Source organism: Oratosquilla oratoria, chromosome 30, assembly GCF_046742065.1.
Source record: "Oratosquilla oratoria isolate Oo_2021 chromosome 30, ASM4674206v1, whole genome shotgun sequence".
Classification (NCBI taxonomy): domain Eukaryota; kingdom Metazoa; phylum Arthropoda; class Malacostraca; order Stomatopoda; family Squillidae; genus Oratosquilla; species Oratosquilla oratoria.
In genome coordinates this window covers 30095847-30115829 of record NC_134806.1, presented here as the reverse complement: position 1 = coordinate 30115829, position 19983 = coordinate 30095847, and the positions used below count along the sequence as shown (strand labels likewise).

The 19983-nt window shown below is 44.8% G+C and overlaps 2 protein-coding genes across 4 annotated transcripts in view; one reads left to right on the top strand and one right to left on the bottom strand.

Moving 5' to 3' along the window:
- Eb1 (microtubule-associated protein RP/EB family member 1) overlaps positions 1 to 6095 on the top strand; it is a 34321-nt gene extending 28226 nt beyond the window's left edge. For 2 of the 3 annotated variants that reach the window (XM_076212738.1, XM_076212737.1), the window contains exon 8: positions 5050 to 6095. In XM_076212738.1, the coding sequence (XP_076068853.1) occupies positions 5050 to 5118 (69 nt within the window). In that variant the 3' untranslated portion in view covers positions 5119 to 6095. Of the gene's footprint in view, positions 1 to 2188; positions 2244 to 5049 lie in introns of all 3 variants that reach the window. The other variant, XM_076212739.1, reaches the window with a different exon arrangement.
- A 1146-nt stretch (positions 6096 to 7241) lies between these two features.
- Positions 7242 to 19983, bottom strand: part of LOC143041071 (uncharacterized) — a 30717-nt gene continuing 17975 nt past the window's right edge. Inside the window, exon 5 of the mRNA XM_076212736.1 lies at positions 7242 to 9560. Coding sequence (XP_076068851.1) covers positions 7959 to 9560 — 1602 coding nt within the window. The 3' untranslated portion in view covers positions 7242 to 7958. The remainder of the gene's footprint in view (positions 9561 to 19983) is intronic.

Genomic DNA, 19983 nt, shown 5'->3' with positions numbered 1-19983 from the left:
TTCTTGAATGGGAGAAAAATAAGGGTGGTACTCAGAGACAAGAACTCAAATTGGAAATAAATGACAAGTGGAGTCCCACAAGGGTCTGTATTGGCTTCAATAATGTTTGCCATATATATAAATGACATAGATGAAAGTGTGGAATGTTAATTGAACTGCTTTGCAGATGATGCAAAACTACTAAAGAGAGTATGTACAGAGGAAGATTGCAAATCACTACAAGAAGACCTGGACAAAATCTGGAAATGGAGTCAGAAGTGTGAATTGAATTTCAACATCAAGAAATGTAGTATATTGGAATTTAGAAAGAGCAAAAATAGGATATCAGGACAATATAAAATTGGTACAAAGGAAGTTAAAGTCAACTTGGAAAGGGACCTAGGAGTAACCATCACCAATGTCATGGCACCAGACAAACATAACAAATTAGTCGGAGAAACTTTTCAATTTATTAAGATCAATGAAATTGGCCGTTGACTACATGGATGATATGATAAAGAAAATATTAGTTACATTTACTCCAAAATTGGAGTACGCTGCAAAACTATAGACATCTAGTACTAAAAAGAACATAAATTAGAAATAATTCAAAGAGCAACGACAACAATGGCACCAAATTGACATACAAAGATTGGACAAACTCAAACTACCAACCCTGGAACAAAGAAGAGAAAGAGGAGACCTGCTAACCATCTACAAAATTATGAAAGGGATGGAAGTCCTTGATAGAGATGACTTACTTAAGTGGGAAAGGAGAAAAACAAGAGGACAGGGAAAGAAACTTAAAAAGGATAGTTACAGAAGAGGTCTAAAAAAGAATAGCTTCCCACACAGTGATATATATCTGGAACAAACTGAGTGAGGAAACAGTGAGTGCAAAAACTATAAAAGAATTTATTATCAAGCTGGATGCTGAAAGATGCAAAAGTGGGTCACTACAAGCATAGCTCTCTTCCCGTAAAATACAACTAGGTAAATATACACACAGATGTAACAATAGTATGTGCAAACACCATGCACGAATTTAAGAAAAAACTAGATGTTGGGAGATACAAAGACAGAACACCACAAGCATAGCTCCCCTTCCCGTAGAATGCAACTAGATAAATACACACACAAACTATTAGAATGGATTAAAGACTTTTTGAAGAAAAGATGCATGAGGACAGTAATAAAGGACAAAATGTCAAGCTGGAGAGCAGTAATGAGTGGAGTTCCACAAGGTTCAGTGCTTGCACCAATAATGTTTCTTGTCTATGGTGACATAATGGAAGGAACAAGCTATGCCAACATGTTATCAGATGATGCAAAAATCATGAGAAGAGTGAAAAATGAGGAGGATGGTAGAATATTGCAAAAAGACTTAAGGTACTGTTTTTGTATGGAGCCAAGAATGGGAAATGAAGTTCAGTACCAAAAAATGCAAAGTACTAGAAATGGGCAATAGCAGCAGGAGGCCATCCATAAAATGTTGCTTAGGAAGCAGACACGTTACAATAGCAAAAGAGGAGAAAGACTTGGGAGTCTTGATAAAAGACAACCTGTCACCTGACAAATATATCACTAGGATTGTGGGAGAGATGTATGGACTACTGCAGAAGATTAAAAGTGGCATTCCATTATATGGATGAAGAGATGATGAAAAAACTAGTCAAAACCCTGATACATCCAAGACTGGAATACATGTCAGTAGTATGGTCCACACACAGTGAAGGATATACCGTATTTTTTGGACCATAAGGCGCGGGCAAAATCCTTAAAATCGGCCAAAATCGAGTGGTGCGCCTTATCGTGCGGTGTGCCTTATGTGTGGCTTCAGTGCAAAAAAAAATGCCTCGGATAGCGACGTACTATTTTGACACGTTTCGTAGCTAGCCTGACGACGGCGACAGTGCATAGGCTTAACAAAAGTTACAACCAAGTTATAACCAAGGTGCATGTATCTTGACAAGAAAATTGCGAAAACTTCGACAGTTTTCGGGTCCATGCCACCGCATTCATTCACGCTATCATGGCTATGACATGATAGCGTCCACAACACAGACAGCCATTTTGCATTGGTCTAGTCTTGCTTCACTCAGACTGTAGTCATTTGGGTATTTTTTTAGTTTCCATCATGGGCGCAATATAGCAATATAAGATTAATTATTAATTTTGTAAATTAAAATGTATCAACGTAATATGCTAGGATCGGGACGCTGACGACGACAACGAGGACGAGCCGGATGACATTTAATTTGCAGGTAATTATTTATTAAACACAAGTTAGATTAGGTTAGACGAATTTATCACCCTTTCATTTCTTCGACATCAGCATCTATCATAACAAACATGGCGTACCATTCGTCCGACACGACTTCGTTACTTACGAAATCCGTTTCAGCATTTTTTTATTTTTTATTATTTCCGCTCACAAAATTGCATATTACGTTGATACAATATAATTTACAAAATTAATAATTAATTTTCTATTGCTATATTGCGCCCATGGTCGAAACTAAAAATTTATCTTCATTTGTAATCTTGTGTTTTTAAGTGAATAGAGAATTCTGGGAATAAACTGCTACTGTTGGTTTTATTCCCCACAATTCCCGTAACATGTTTGTTGTTTTATAGGGGTATTGGCAGGACAGACCGTCCATGGAGGTGGTCTGATTTCACTGACCAAAATAAAAAATATATCATTTATTTTTGTAATTTTGCTAAATCCCAACTGATTTTTCTCATTCAACAACGAAAATGTTCAGTTCTGAATGCACTCACATTTGCATGATTATCCGATGACGAGACAAGGTTAGCTAGGTCAACATGAAGATGGAATTCCTGATATTTGAGCTGAAGTAGTTCTCCTGGGATGCAGGAAGTCGTTATGAGTACAATGCAATTTGAATTATCCATCTAGCTGTCCTAGTTCTCTAGATATTGCATTTTGAAGGGAAAATCGGGCCGAAATGTGCGGTCTGACTAATCGCCGATCAAACGTAAACAATGACGGTTTTTACCGACAGGCACAATTTTATATAAGAATTTAGCATATGGTTGCATTATTTGACCTATTTTCTTTAGAATGTGTGATTTCCATGTAATTTAATCAAAGAATTACATTTTTATCCTATGTAAAATTACCCACCACAGCTACGAATACCGTCAAATTACATGAAAATCACACAATTTAAAGAAAATAGTTTGAATAATTCAACTATATGCAATCTATTACACTAGTAACACAACAGTAACAAACTTAGTAGTGTAGCTTGATCCATACCACCAATGATCATAGATAGTGGGCAGGACGAATCGTAGCTGTGGTCCGTAATATTACGGAGGATAAAAACGTAACTTCTCTTTGATCATATTACATGAAAATCACACATTTTAAAGAAAATAGTTCAAATAATTCAACTATAAGTCTATTACACTAATAACATAATAGTAAGAAACTTATAGAGTGCAGTTTGATTCATACCACCAGTGATCATAGATAAGATGGCGGGATGGACATTGATGTTGTTGTTATCCGATAATCCGACCCGATAGAAAAAAAAATAATAATAATAATGATAATAATTAGTACCACCGATTTCTCAGCTCTTCCGTAACACGCTGCCTTTATTTTGGTATTAGAATAATCCGCGAGACTAGTAGTTTTCATTCATTTTGGTCAGTTGCCAATACACTGAATTTATTTAGCTCATTTTTTACACTGTAACATAAACCAATTTTCGATTTACTGCTGAATGCAAGCCGCCATGTTTATCTTATGTTTTTATGTACCGACATGTAACTGATGATGTAATTGTTTGAAATTTACTACGATCGTAGTAAATACACTCGCATAACATTTGCATGAATGAAATTTCCCGCGGTATGTAAATTTGGCCGTTTGCATGGCGTGCGCATAAAATGACGCGCTATTGTGCTCGTCATCGACGGTGGCGCCTCTGGTGGTGTTTGACCTACCTAACCAGGTGCGCCTTATGTAAGGACGGGGAATAGCAAATTACGGGTGCGCCTTATGGTACGAAGCGCCTTATGGTCCGAAAAATACGGTAAGCAAGATTGAGAGAATACAAAGGGCAGCAACCAAATTGTTCTCCAGCCAGACAGATAAATCATGTGAGGAAAGACTAAAAGTACTGGGTCTACCAACTTTGAAAGATTGAAGAGAAAGAGGTGATGCGATTACATTGTTCAGGTCACTAAAGGGAATGGATTGAATTGATGGAAGCAGTCTCCTGATGAAAGATGGGGAGGTTTTAAGAGGTCAAGGAAGTCAATTAAGAAAGACCATATGTTGAAAGGACATGAAAAAATATAGTTTTCCATATAGATGTATGAACATGTGGAATAGCATAGGTGATATGGCCCAAACTCAAACAATACACAAATTCAAATCTAAATATACAAACATATACCAATGGCTATTTCCTCCTTACAAGGGAGGTAGCCTAAAAACAAAGGCATAAAATTCTTAATATGATAATTGGAAATCAAAGATATAGATTAAGTTGGAACTGTAGACGAATTTCAGTCCGGGTATGTTAGAAAATTGGAGAATAGGAGATGGGACCCAACAAACATTGCTCCTTTCTTGTAAACTACAATTAGGTAAACACACGCCCAAAGTTACCTGCAGCCCTACATTCTGGCCACAGTCCCCTGGCCCTTCAATGGGGGTGGGGGGTCTCTGGGATGAAAATTTGGACTCTTCTGTGTTGTATTGGTGTGGGACTTTGTATCACCAGCTGCAAGTAGTGGGAGAAGGGAAGCAGTCATAGATATCAGCTATGCATGTGTTAATAAGTGTAAGAAATACAGTTGAATTTTATAGAAATCTTAGCCCTGTTAATGGACAGTGTCAGCCTTTCAGGGCTGCATCTTCTGATAACAAGGGTGTAGATGAGTTTTGAAAATGGGCAGCTCTGCTGACCATCTTCCAAAACCACCACAAGCAGCTACTCAACATTGGTCCCTGGGTAAGACATTTGGTTGTAAATGTAACGTTTGCCTTCAGTGTTCGAGAGTAAATCATATTCTGTTCTTTTGCAGGATGGTTTTGCTGCTCCTGAGGATGGGGAGGAAGTTCCACCACCACCAGAAGAAGAGGAGGAATATTAATGTCTTGTGTATTGTGGACAAATTGGCAGGAAGGCTGAACCAATAAATCTTATGTGTCACAGCTCTTCTCTCTTCTCACTGTTGCCAGTGCTTAGTTTGCTTTGAGGACCATAGAGGAAATGATACCTCAATTGATCCTGATACAGCAGGAAATATCAAGTCTAATCACACAGCAAATAGGAGTGCTTGGGTGGAAGATGTCTGTTGTTGAGTTTGTGTAGACTCTGCAGTGTTGCATCAAACAAATGGTAAAATGGGGCCACAGTAGAGAAACCACTAAATATATTTTAAAATATTCATTCAATATTTGGGCTCCTCCAAAGCCAGGTGTTACTTTTGTACATTAATAACTCCTATCATACCCATGTTGGTCCTTTGTCTTGGGAGGTTTCCTACTTTGACCCAACTTAACCATGCATTTGTCGATGTCCCCACATGTTACGTGTGGATGTTGCAATGCCAAAGACATGCCCATCCCAGCCATAATTTGGACACACCAGTGCCACTTGTGTTGCATGCAAGCTGCCTTGTCCTTGGCATACCATAACCATCGTATAACTTTATTTCACATTTTTCCCCACTTTCTCATGATAACTACACTCACTGACAATTTGTGATACCTAATGGAGCTGACTGGGTTTTCAGTCACTTTATTTTCTGAATTTCGTCTGAGAGTTGTGAACAAGTGAAAGGGGTGGCATTAGCATGACAGGAGATGTAACAAGTGAAGTGGTTTGAGATCGTGCTGTGATGTGTGTGGCTCTCTATTTACACATACATTGGCAAGTTGTTCAGTTTAGCTTCCAGACTGGAGTATATAGTCATGAGAATGTGCATTGCAGGAAAGGCTTTGGAGAGGTTAGCTCTTGCATTCAAGGGAAGAAATGGGCCGTTGACAAAAATATGGATAAATATTGATGTCACGTCAATGTTTGCTGTTGACCATTAATTGCCTTATTACAACTTCTTTAACCTTACATGCTCTTATTTATAATCCTAAAATATAGAAACTTAAGACTATAATACAAAGATTAACTTTTCACTTGATTGGCGCAACACTTACGACACCATTTTAAGTTTGTTGTGGATGCCTGTTCCAGGTAGTCCAAAAGTATTGTGGTTCAACTCCTGTAGGACCATCACTCAAAATACATTTGGTGTCCCAATTATTTAACTGTAGTCATTATGCATTCCACCCATGACTGACATATCTGTGAGAATTGATCTTGCATAGTCCTCCTGGAGTCACAAATAAGTTTACCAAGATGGGGATTGCAGGAACTTCTTACAGGCTTCAGTGAGTTTTTATTGTGCATAAATCTTACTAAATATACTTGTACCAGTGTACATATATAGAATGGTGGCTACCAGATATCCCAACATGAATACATGTAGTAGGCTTTTCATCTACTTAACTGAAGTAGCCAGTTTATAATGAGGAAGCACAGGATGGCTCTCTTAATTCAGGTTAATTTTAGTTACAGTACTATTACATCCTATAGTTTATTTACCTTTTATTGTTAAATGGCTTCCATATAGTACTTTGGAAAGAATCAATTGGTGACAAAGCCAGATGGATGGGATGCAGAGGTTAATACCTCCCAAGCATAAACACCTATCCACATAATTGTGGCAATATCTCAAGGAAGGGTAATTACACTACCCAGTTCTATTTATTGTATAGAACATCAGCTTACTGCACATTCAATATTCTAGGTAGCAATGCCGCTCTTAACTGTAGACTCATGCCATGGACCATCATAATTATCTTCCTGTCCCTATCTTTTCTCATTTAAATGATTATTTGGAATACAAAATGCGACTTGCAACCCTTTTGCTCAACTTGAAAACACAGCTTTGAATTTCATTCAGACTTGCTATGAAAGGGTATTTGTCCCATTTTGGTCTAACTTGTTTTGAATATGGGTGTGGCCCTTTTAACATTTCCATTGCATGCGAAATTAAGCATCAAATGGTTTGGAAAGTGACAAGCTGTAAGTTGATTTTTTCAATAAAACTATAAACATGACACAAAGTTTTCCTTACACTACTGATTTTGTTTCTGAATCCAGTCTGTGACCAATACGTAATTAGATGACAATGTAGGCTTTTAAAACAATAACACTTTTCAGAATTTTATTAAACCAGTCATGCAAACACCAAGAATTAAATTTCTCTGTGATACTGGAGTCTCAACCATAAACCATGTGTTGGACCCTAGTTCCTTACTTGCCAATACTGAGCCATTTAAAAGAATAAACTTTTAAACTGTATGCACATTTTAATTAACCAAAGACATTTGATTACTCCATAATTACAATAAATTTCTAAAGCTGTGCTAAGTGAAGGCTAAGTAATTCTTGCTAATTTTGTCATAGGAAAGCATACTTATGAGAAGATAAGATTAAGTATACACAGTATACATGCGGTCCTCAATGCAAGGCTTTTGTAATACGTTTAGTAGTATGTATATACTATTGGTCTTTTCCCCCTTATACGGGAGGTAATGCCAAGGAAAAAAATATTGAACCATAAATTAGCATTTCACCACCAGCTGTACTTAATACAAATACATGCTTGTCTCATACTTCTACTTGTTTTCCTTGCTTAATGCAGGTACATTTGTACAAGTTGCTGAAACTTGGCATAAATTGCTCAAAAGGCTAAAGAATGATGGAAGCCCAACTAAAGTCAATGGCTGGGTTTATCAATCATACTGCCTTGAACCAGCCTAAATTAAACTCTACATATACTCATTATGTTGCCAATTATCTATCAGGCTTGAAAACTAATGTTCACTTTCAAGAACAATTTTGCACAATACAAATAAATGCAGAAAATTAATGAGGAGCTGATGTGGGACCAGAGGGAGGTGGGGGCTGATATCCTGTGTAGCGACTCTGGTCATATCCAGGGTACTGACCCTGAGGTGGCCCTTGACTACCAGGAGGACGGTATTGACCATACTGACCTGGTGGCGGAGGGTACCCTTGACCATATCCAGGTCCTGGTGGATGCTGATAGCTAGGTTGTGCATTACCCATTGGAGACACGTATCCTGGGTGGCCTCCAGGGGGAGGATATGTGCCATATGGTTGTGAGTAGGGTTGACCTGACCCTCCTGGGTACTGTCCTGGAGCAGAGTAACCCCCCTGTGAACTGGGAGGATACTGGCTAGGTGGGTATCCCTGGTGAAATCCTTGGCCAGTACCTGGATAGCCCTGCTGACTGGTTGGATAATGTCCTGGTCCTGGTGGATGGCCTGGTGGGACTGGTGGATGGTGGCTTGATTGCCCTGGGCCACCAGACTGACTGGGAGGACCTTGACTTGTCTGTGGTCCTGGCTGTGAAGAAGGAGGTGGTGTGCCTGGGAAACCTTGCATGGTTGGAGGTGTTGGTGTTGAAGAAGCTCTGGGAGGATTAGGAGAAGCTGATTGTTGATGTGGTGGCTGCTGAGGTGGAGGCTGTGGTGGCTGCTGAGGTGGAGGTTGTGGTGGCTGCTGCTGAGGTGGAGGCTGTGGCTGCTGCTGAGGCGGAGGCTGTGGCTGCTGCTGAGGTGGTGGCTGTGGTTGTGGCTGTTGTTGAGGTGGGGGCTGGGGCTGTGGCTGTGGCTGCTGAGGTGGAGGCTGTGGCTGCTGTTGAGGTGGAGGCTGTGGCTGCTGTTGAGGGGGAGGCTGTGGCTGTGGTTGCTGTTGTGGTGGTGGTGGAGGTGGTGGTTGCTGCTGCTGTTGCTGCTGTGGTGGTGGTGGTGGTGGTTGCTGTTGTGGTGGTGGTGGTGGCTGTGGTTGTTGTTGTGGTGGTGGTGGTGGCTGCTGCTGTGGTGGGGGTGGTGGAGGTTGTTGCTGTGGCGGTTGTTGTTGCTGTTGCTGTTGCTGTGGGTGAGGTGGTTGGCTTGGAGCAAACTGGCTTGGAGCACTAGATACTACTGGCCCTGGACCACCTTGGGATGTCACTAAACCTGTTGGGACAGAACTGGGTGTTGTGGCATTTGGGGCAGAAGATACAACTAGGGACTGTGGAGGTGCTGCACTGCTGACTGGTGCTATACTACTAGGAGGAGGCTGAGGCTGATAAGACTGGGAAGCTGGGATGGGGTAATGACTCATGCTGCTAGGAATGGGAGGCATACCAACTCCAGTAAATGATGGAGTGGAAGAAGGTGGTGCTGAGGAAGAGGAGGAAGTATAGATTGATGATGCTGCTGAGAACGGCTGTTGAGATGCTGAACTGAACTCTCCAGCCTGAGTTCCTGGTGGGGGTGGTGGGCCTGAGCTTTGATTTGCATTGTTGGCCGAGGTTCCTTGGGCATATTGAGGAGGATAACCAGGAGTGGATGTGGGAGGTGGTGTGATGTAACCTTTGCTCCCCTGGGCTGGTGGAGTTGACGACCCTGGGTATCCCTGCGATCCTGATGAGACTGGAGGGTAACCACCTTGGCCATACTGTGAAAGTCAAGTAATATATTATTACTAACCAGAAAAAAAAAGCTATGAGAGGTACAAAGAAAAAAAAAATGTAAGCAAAACATAACAAAGGAAGCAAAAAGGAGGGCAGATGTAAAATGGGGGAGGAGTATGACAAAATTTTGAAAGCAAGAAAAATGTAATTTTCGCAGGAAAATTAATTTTTCCCTGATACAAACCTGAGGTACTCCTTACACTAGGATACTCTCGCGTAGCGCGAATATTTCTACTGCGAAATTAAAATCCTCACTCTGTGGGTCTGGGCAACGCTTATCCTCAGTAAGGGGCCCCATTGGGGCAAGGGGGGGGGCCCTTGCCCTCCACCACAAGTCTCGCACACTATAACCATTCTCTGAGCCAGGTATGATTTAAGCACAAGGTTGTCAGGCAAGGAGAAGGAACTGTTTAGAGGGGTGGTTGAGGAGGGCCATTAAAGGTAAGGAGTACCTCAGGTTTGTATCAGGGAAAAATTAATTTTCCTGCGAAAATTACATTTGTTCCGAAGAATACAAACTCTTCGGTACTCCTTACACTAGGAGACTCGGACTTAGGAGGGAAGGAAGTTGTTATCTAGCCTCGGAAACCGCTGTAAGGAAAATCTAGTGTGCTAAGACTATGTTGACCAGACCCCTATACATTCCCCTCACTTTGAAGTGCACCCCTTTCTGTTCCCTGGAGTGGAGACAGAAAGGTTATAATCACTTTTGTACCACTGAAGGGCTTGAATTGATTCCCTTGGAATGCTAGAGAGCCCGCGGGTGAGGTAAGGGAATGTAAGAGTATGAGAAGGACTTTAGAAAGTTATCCCTGCAGTTGCCGAGCCAGAACCTGGATGAGTTGTCAGGGTCGGCTGTGTGCTCTTGAGGAGGGGTATATCATTTTCAGGACTTCTTGGGCGGCCACTATGGGGCCCAAAGATAAGTTCCCTAAAGATTCCCGCATAACTTCTTTGAGGTAAAAGGAAGTGAACGTATTCTGGCTTTTCCATATACCTGCTTGAAGAACCTGGTTGACTGACCGATTCTTTCTGATGACTAGGGAGGTCCCTACTGCCCTCAGGTCATGGGCAATCTGTGTGGTCCATGTCGCAGGCTCTGCGGATGACTTCCATTGTCCAGTAAGAAAAGGAATTCTTAGTGATGGGCTACCTTTAGTAGAGATGAACAACCACTTTAATTCTGGTCGAAGATGTTCGGTTCTCTTGAGGTAGGTCCGGATGGCTTGTACCGGGCATAGAACTGTTTCAGTCTATTCTCCCCCTGCAAATTCGTCTAAGGATGGAACACTAAAGGACCAGAATCTAGGGTCGGATTTGGCAGGATCTTTGTTTTGGCAATGAATTGAGGCATGAAAGTGAAGGAGACCTCTTTCCATCCTTTGGAATGGGCGACTCTATAGGAGATGGCATGTAACTCCCCTACTCTCTTGGAAGATGCCAGGGCTAGCAGAAAAAACTGTCCTCTAGGAGAGGTCCTTCAGATGTGCCTCTCGGAGAGGTTCGTAAGGGGGACCCCTCAGAGAGTTCAGGACTAATGCCACATCCCGCGGCTGATTTCCCTGGGGGGGGCATGATCTTTGAAGTGCCTGAAGAGCATGGAAATTTCCTGTGAAAGGGCTAGGACCATGCCCTTCAGAGAAAACACCTGATTTAGAGCTGCCCTATAGCTTTGTACTGCCGAGAGGGAGATCTTCCTGGACTTCCTGAGGACGTGGAAGGAGGCGATCTCAGGAATGGTGGCTCGAACTGGGACTAACTTCCTGGAGTGGCACCATTTGCAAAGGCGCATTTCCCTTGATAAAGGTTAGCTGAGGATGAGCAAATAGGAGCGGACATGTCCTCAACCACTTCTCTGGGAAAACCCTTCTTTAGGAGGATCTGGACCATAGTCTGAACGCGTGAAGATTGAGTGCTGAAGGGTTCTTGTGCCAAGGCCCGTTGATGGGTGGATACAGAAGATCTGGTCTTCCCTGAAGGGCCAGAGGCTCTTCTACTGCTAGCTCGAGGGCGTCCGGAAACCATGGGGCTTCGGGCCACCAAGGAGCGATCAAAGTCATCCGAAGGTAGGATGCTTGTCTTGCTCTGAGGTACCTTCTGGAGCAAGGGAAATGGTGGGAAAGCGTAGGAGTCCAGGTTGTCCCAACTGTGCAGAAGAGCGTTTTCTCCTGCTGTCAGAGGATCCAGGAAAGGGCTGAAATATTGGGAGTTGGTGATTCCATCTCATTGCAAAAAGGTCCACTAGAGGGGAGCCCCATTTGCTGAGGATGAAGTTCGCTACTTCTCGATAGAGGGACCATTCTGTGTTGATTATCTGATTCTTCCTGCCGAGGTGGTCCGCCCAGACATTCCTCTTCCCCGGGATGTAACGGGCTTTGAGTGACACCTGGAGATTCTTGGCTAGGTTGAGGATGTCCATCATCAGAAGGCATAGTTCCTGGGAGACTGTGCCCCCCTTGCTCGTTCAGGTAGGGTACTACCGAGGAGTTGTCCGACATTATGCCCACTACTTTTCCTGAGACTTGATCCTTGAAGTGACGGAGAGCCAGGAGTACTGCTTTCAACTCAAGCCAATTGATATGGGCTGTCCGCTCGACTGTGGACCAGGAACCGCTGATGTGATCGTCGTTGAGGTGGGCTCCCCAGCCCTCCTTGGAGGCATCGGAGAACAGGAGGACTTCGGGGGAGATGGGCCGAGGGGCATCCCCATGAGAAGGTTGCATGGGCCTTCCACCAGAGAAGAGAATCCTTGACTTCTTCGGTGAGGGAGATGTGTTGTAGGGGTTCTCCCTCTTGCGGGGCCCACTGAGACTTGAGGAGCCACTGTAGCGGTCGCATTCTTTGTCTACTCCAGGGGATTAATTTCTATATGGAGGCCATATGGCCCAGGAGGATTTGGCATTGTGTAGCCGTCAGGAACCTGGTCGATAGTGCCTGTGCAACTAGAGAAGCGAGATTCGGGATCCCCTTTCCTACTAGGAAGGATTCCATTAGGGAGGAGTCCAGGACCATACCCAGGTACGTGACTCTCTGTTCTGGTAAGAAATCTGACTTTTCCGGGTTGACTACTGTGCCCAATTTCAGGACAAAGGTTAGGACCATTCTCAGGTGTTCTGGCATAGCTGGGCGGAATGCATCTTGGAGGTCCAGCGACACCATGAAGTTCCCTTCCCTGATAGACGCCCTTACGGACTCTGGGGAGGCCATTCGGAACTTTGTCAGGGAAAAGGAACTTGTTGAGTGGAGACAAATAGATGACTGGTCTCCACACCCCTGTTGTCTTTTCTACTAGGAATAGCCGTGAGAAGAACCCTGGGTCCGGAGTCGAGACTTCCACTAAAGTTCCTGTCTGGAGCAAAACGGAGGATTCCTCCGCTAGGGCCCGCCCGCGAGCCGAGTCCGGGTGGAAGCTGCTGACTTGGATGGGATAGAGGGAGAGGTTTGGGACAGTGGAAAAGGGAAGACAATAGCCCGTCTTAATGACTCAGTAGGTCCAGTCTTCCGCCCCGGCCTCTTCCCATGCTCTCCAGTAGAGGGAGAGGCAACCCCCTATCCTGTGCAGAGGGGCTGGCGAATTCCTAGGAGTCCTGTGGGGGAGTCCGGAGCCTCTATAATGTTTGCGTCTAGGATCTCGGAGTCCACCATATCCGGGGGAATCAGCGTGTGGGTGAGCATAAATCTCCCTGAGGAGGGGGTCACTGGGGTCCCCGAGGATGGTGTCTCTCCTGCGGGACTCGAAGTTGGCCCAGGACGTTGAGAGACAGGAAACCTGATGCTTCAGGGCTCTGCTCGCGCTTGCCAAAAAGCCTGGAGGTCGCATTCTTCCTGGGGTTGTAGTGCGGGTAAGAACCCCCACGCCGAGGCAAGGAGGCGTTCTAGCCAGGAGTTCACCGCCAGGGACAGAGCCAGTGATTGAAGGTGGTTGCTGACTTCCCTGCCAGAGAGGAGGACGTTTCGTCTGCGCAGCGACTCGGCGTCCGCCTTAACCAGCTCTGGTAACCTCGCCGGGATCGAGGCTGCTCCGAGGGTTGACCCCGATGGGGTGTAGAAGCGCTTCTGGTGTTCCAATGGGACCGGAAGCCAACGCGTCTTCTCGGTCGTCCTTGTTGCGAGAGCGTCGGAGGCCTGGGCCATGGCTCTCGCCGTCTGCGTACTCCATGGAAGGTGGAGGGGAGGAGGCTGGGCTTTCTGAGAGTTGGCCGTCATGAAGATGTCAGACTCGAATGTGGCTTCCTCTTCTTTCGGGTGGCCCAGTCGATTCGCCCTCCGAACCCTCGCGAGGACGTCCGAGAAGGAAGGTGGGACCACCATCGAGGATTCCGACTGGGAAACGGGAGGGGAAAGGGAGCGTGGCCCCCCCCCCCCTACGGAGCTGTGGACATCGTCGTCGGCGTAGGAGGGGTCGGGACGGGCAGAGAGGAACCTCACGCTACCATCCCGGTCACTGATGGGTACAGAGGGGGGCCGAGCAAGTGGAAGATGGTCGAGGGGGGCCCTTGGGGGCGGTGACTCCTCACGAGCTTCCGTGCGGTGCACGAACCGCGCTTGAGAAGCGCGGAAAAATTCCCGTTGGGCCTCCATCTGTTCCTTCAACGTAGTGACGAGTGAACAGAGTGGGGAGGAGGTCCGGGGAATGTCCGCTTGAGTCCCGCCTGGGTGCGGATGGTCCGGGAGACGCCAATGGGAGACTGCCTCCTCTGGACGAAGCCGAGTCACCCACGACGAACGCGCGCGTGGGCACATCTCGGGCTTCCTGCCCACCGGGCATAGAAAGGGTTCCGGCGATGACCCGGCTCGTCTGACGACGGGTGGAAGGTGAACGTGGGGGCCACCCGAGGAGGAGAAGAGGCCGACGCGCTCCGAATCTCCGAACTCGGCTCCTTTGTCCGTGGGGGGGCGGAGCCGCCGGCAGCGTCGCGGGGCCGGTGGACGCATCCGGGAAAAATCTCGTACCCGGGGGGGTTCGCGGGGGCCAGCGCGTGCCCGTCGTAGCTAACCACCCTGTGGGCAGGAACAGGAGACAAGTGGCCTGAGACTGACTCGGGGCGGCTATTGTACAACCTTTCCGTTTACTACGCTTAGGAGGGGGGAGACAACTGCCCGCGTCCTCCGCCGACGTAGCATGCCTTCTCCTTGTGTCGGGTGAGGGGGGAAGCCATCTAGAAACACCGCGTCTGCAACCTCGTCCCTGATCTCTGTCCCTGTGAGCAAAGGGCATGGAAAGGGCACCGTTGATCACCCAGCTCTTCCTACGGTGGGTGTTGTGCGTACAGCGGGATTCCTGAGTAGAAGAGACTAAGGGGCTCTTTGCCCCCCCCCCTTTGTCCGTGCCGGCGTCGAGTTTCGGGGGCAGCCGCAAGCGACCACATCCGGGAAAAATGTCATACAGGAACGGTAGCTAGCGGTGGCTTGACGCGCATGTCCGACTACGCTAACCGTCCTTTGTTGAAGGAAGAGGACAACTTGGCCTGAGAATGACTCGAAGTGGCGTTGTACCACCTTCCTGGCGACTGTTGAGTTTCCGGGATGGGCGAGGGCAAACCGCAAGCGACCTCATCCGGGAAAAGCTCGTACAGGAACGGTAGCTAGCGGTGGCTTGACGCGCATGTCCGACTACGCTAACCGTCCTTTGTTGAAGGAAGAGGACAACTTGGCCTGAGAATGACTCGAAGTGGCGTTGTACCACCTTCCTGGCGACTGTTGAGTTTCTGGGATGGGCGAGGGCAAGCCGCAAGCGACCTCATCCGGGAAAAGCTCGTACAGGAACGGTAGCTAGAGGTGGCCTGAGGCGCATGTCCATCTACGCTAACCGTCCAGGTTTAAAGGAATAAAGGACAACTTGGCTGCCTGTCTACTACGCCGTGGAGGAGGGAGAGAATTGCTCGTCTCCTCCGAAGCCGTAGGCCGCCTTCCCCAGTTTTTGGGGGGGTGAAGAGGGAAGCCATTTTCTATGGCCATTTTCTATGCGGCGAAACCACAACAATACTGGAACCAGATTCCATACTTACAGTGAAGGGTAGGATACCCGGTGGCGGTTAAGGGAATAATACAGGGAATGGAGAAGCACTTAAAATTCCAGGACACAGGATGGCGTAGGGAAAACCCCGATGAAATTGAAGGACGACGAACTCCTTAGCGTCCTTAGAGTGAGCTGGCGACAATCGAAGCGGATTGCTTGATTTTCGGCACCGACGTAAACATGGAGAGATGTTAACGCGGTCACTACTGCGAAGAGAATGGTTATAGTGTGCGAGACTTGTGGTGGAGGGCAAGGGGGGGGGGGCCCTTGCCCCAATGGGGCCCCTTACTGAGGATAAGCGTTGCCCAGACCCACAGAGTGAGGATTTTAATTTCGCAGTAGAAATATTCGCGCTACGCGAGAGTATCCTAGTGTAAGGAGTACCGAAGAGTTTGTATTCTTCGGAACAAAGATGTTTTGGATGTAAGAAAGGAAGGGGAGGTGACTCATGCTAAGAAGAAAAAGTAAAAGGTGCAGATGGAGAGATGATAGCAGAAGAGGAATCAGTAAAGGGAAGATGGGCAGTGTATTTCAGGGAGCTGCTAAATGTGGAGGAGGATAGGGAGGGAGAGGGAGTGGTGGTACCAGTGGGAGGCACTAAGAAAATGACTGCTAGGCAAGGAAAATTGAGGAGAAATAAGAAATGATGAGCTGCAAGTAGTTATTCAAATGATGAGAGCAGGTAAGGTAACTGGGATAGATGGGTGCCATGTGGGGTGTTGGAATAAGGGAGGTACAGTAATAGTGAACTGGCTAGTGAGGTTTGTGTGTCTAAGGGAGGATAGAGTGCTGAAGGACTGGAGGTATACCTGTATAATTCTGCTTTACAAGGGAAAAGGGGGTAAATGTGAGTGTAGTAGTTTCTGAGCAATCAGTTTGTTGAGAAGGTATATGGGAGGGTTTTGATTCAGAGGATTAGGAGAGGAACAGAGGGAGTAATTGGTGAGGAACAGTGTGGGGTTTAGGAAAGGTCGGGGTTGTGTAGATCAGGTTTTTGTGGTAAGACATATGTGAGAAAGCTTTAGCAGAAGGTAAGGATGATTTTTTGGGCCTTTATAGTTTTGGAAAAGGCTTATGACAGGGTTGAGAGGAAGGCACTGTGGGAGATTTTGCAAATATATGGGATCAGGGGGGAAAGCTGTTAAGAGCAGTCAAGAGTTTAAGATAGTAGTAGAGCTGTTAGAAATGGAGAGTGAATGGTTTGAAGTAAAGGTGGGACTGCATCAAGGATATGTCATGTCAACATGGCTGTTCAATGTGTACATGGATGAGGTGGTACTGGAGGTTAATGCAAGGGTAATGGGCAGGGAACTGGATATTGTTAAAGAAATGGAGAAAAGTGGGAGGTGAGCCAGTCTTTGTTTGCTGACAACACACTTGTGGCAGGGTCAGAGGGGGGATTAAGGTAGTTAATGACATAATTTGGGAGGGTATGCAATAGGAGAAATTTGAAGATAAATGTGGGTAAAAGTAAGGTGGTGAGATGTACAAGGGGAAATAATGGTAGCAATTTAGAAGCAAGTCTTACAGGAAAGTGGCTGGAGGAACTGGATAGCTTTAGGTACTTGGGGTTGGATGTGGCAGGAAAAGGAGTAGAGGTGGAGGTAAATTGTAGACTGAGAGAAGCAAGTAAATGCCTTGGGGGATTAAAAAGCGTCATGAGAAATAGGCATTAGGGATGGATGTAAAAATGAGATTATATATGAAGGGGTGATTAAGCCAACAGCACAGTATGGGACAGAGATAGGGAATTTAAGAGAGGCAGAGAGGAAAAGTTTAAATGTGCTTAAGATGAAATGTTTGGGAAGTATGGTAGGGGTTACAAGGTTGGATAGTGAGAAACGAAGTGAGGAGGAGAGCAGTGGTGGAAAAGCAGATGGCAGATAGGGCTGATGAAAGTATAATAGGATGGTTTGGACACATGGAATGAATGAGGAAAGAAAGATTAGTAAAAGAGCTGTGGAAGGCACAGGTGGATGGAGTCATCATGAGGGGATGACCAAGGATGAAATGGTTGGATGGGGTGAAAGGGGCATTGGGAAAGAGGGGGAGGTCTGTTGAGCAAGGAGGGGAGAATGGCTGCGTATAGATAATACTGTGATGCAAAGAAAGAGGGATTAGGGGGAGTGGCTGTGTGTGAATATTTTAATGCAGCCCAAAGGAATTTCTCCCAACCTCTTTTTCTGTATGAGGGGATGGAGAAGGGGTGTCTCCAATTAAATGAAGCAGCCTTGCTAAGGATGTGCTGTGTCTTACTGCACTGCTCACCCGGAGCATTGGGCAGGATACAGGGGTGACCCATCATCTATGAGGATTACAAAGGAGGAACATGCCAACAGAAGACCTTTTTGTCCATAACTAGGTCGGATACGAAAAATAATAATGATAAATACGTAAATAAATAATTAAAAATAATAACAATATAAATATTAATAAATAAAATAAATTAATAGGTAAAATTAAATAATAAACAGGTAAAGAGTAAATAATAATAAATGGACAGATGAATAATAAATAATAATCAAACAATAATAAACAGACAAATAATAACACATAAACAAATAAAATAGATGGCAGGCATTACATCTTCCCTAGGTGTTTATCTAAAGTAAACAAATCATAAGTTTCAGACTGAACTACAATACACTGCCTCTGCAGGACATTTATTCCATTCATCAACCACAAGTTTGGTGAAATTGTTTCTACCCACTTCCAAATCAAATCTATTTCTTGACAGTTTAAGACCATTATTTCTTGTCGGATTCTCATTCAATGTGAAAATTTTGTCACTTTTGATGTAAATTCCCTTTAGAATCTTAAAGACATGTATCAAGTCACCTCTGAGTCTACACTTTTCTGGGAAAATAGATTCATATGTTTTAGCTTATTTTCATAGGATTTATTTTTTATACTTTGAATAAGTTTTGTGGCTTACCATTGTACTTTTCCAATCTGTCAATATCTTTAATGAGATTTGGTAACCATACGAAAACACCATATTCCAAATGTTGATGAACTAACATTTAAATAGCTTGTTAATGAGAGATGGACTTGAAGTCTTATTTGCTTTCTCAGAGGCTGAAATACACTGCTTAGATGATCTGAGATTGTTACTAATAATTATGCAGAGATTAATACGTCATGGTTGCAGAAACTAGACAGTTCTTGAAACAACAGTTTGTTGTCTACTAATGATAATGTTTTTGACCTATGTATTACACCTACAGTCATCTTTTGTCCATTTGTTTGGGTTCTACCCACAAACTATCATATGCATCCTGTTTCACTTTCTCTAAAATACAGGCATGGACATTGCTTTTAATGTACAACAGTGGTTTCTATCCTGATTAAAGTGTTTAAATCCTGCAATATTAAATTCAGCTTCAAACTCTTTACCATTTAACCATGTCTCAGTTATTCCCATCATGTCAAGATTTTCACTTTTGACATACACCTGGATTTCTTGGAATATGTTCCTAATACTATGAGCATTAAAGTACATGGGTTTTAAGAAACATGATTATTTCTTTTTGACTTGTTTTGATTTTCAACATCATGCCTTACATTATAATTTTGTTCTTTATTGACATCTGGCTCTATACTGACATCTGGTCCTTCATTGCCATTCAGTGCCTCATGGATATTTGCCCCATCACGGATCATCCAAACACAACCATTCTCCACTTACACATATCCCCTACTTTCTTCCTTCCTTCCTCAAAAGACATTCCCCTCTTGCTTACAGCCTTTTCACCCAATCCACCTCATTTTTGGTTGTTCCCTCAAATCCACTCCATCCACCTGTCTTCCACATTCTTTCCATGTGCCTAAACCATCCCAATAATCTTTCATCAGCCCTATCTGCCAGCTCCCTTTCCAACCAAACTCTTCTCCTCTCCTCATTTCTCACTCTATCCAACTCCTGCTATAATTCCCAAGCACTTCATCACAAACACATTTAAAATTATCCTTTCTGCCTCTCTTTAAATGCCCAGTCTCCACTCCATAGTTTCATAGGCACAATCACATACATACATATACCAATGGCTTTTTGCCCCTTACAAGGGAGGTAGCCAAAAAACAAAGGCATAAAAACCATTCCCACCCATTCCATCCCCAATACACTCCACTACCCTCCACCCTTTCTCTTATCTTGGCACCTCCTGGATGATGGGTCATCCCTGCATCTTGTCCACTGCCCTGGGTCAGAAGCAGTGTCGCAAGACAAAGCACATCCACGGCAAGGCCGTTTCATTAGATCGGCGACCCACCCTCTCCGTCCCCTCATGCAGAAAAGGAGAAGACTGGGGGAAATTCCTTTGGGCTGCATCAAATTTTTCTCACACATACTACCTCACCCCCATCCCCCCACCCATTCCACCTCGTGC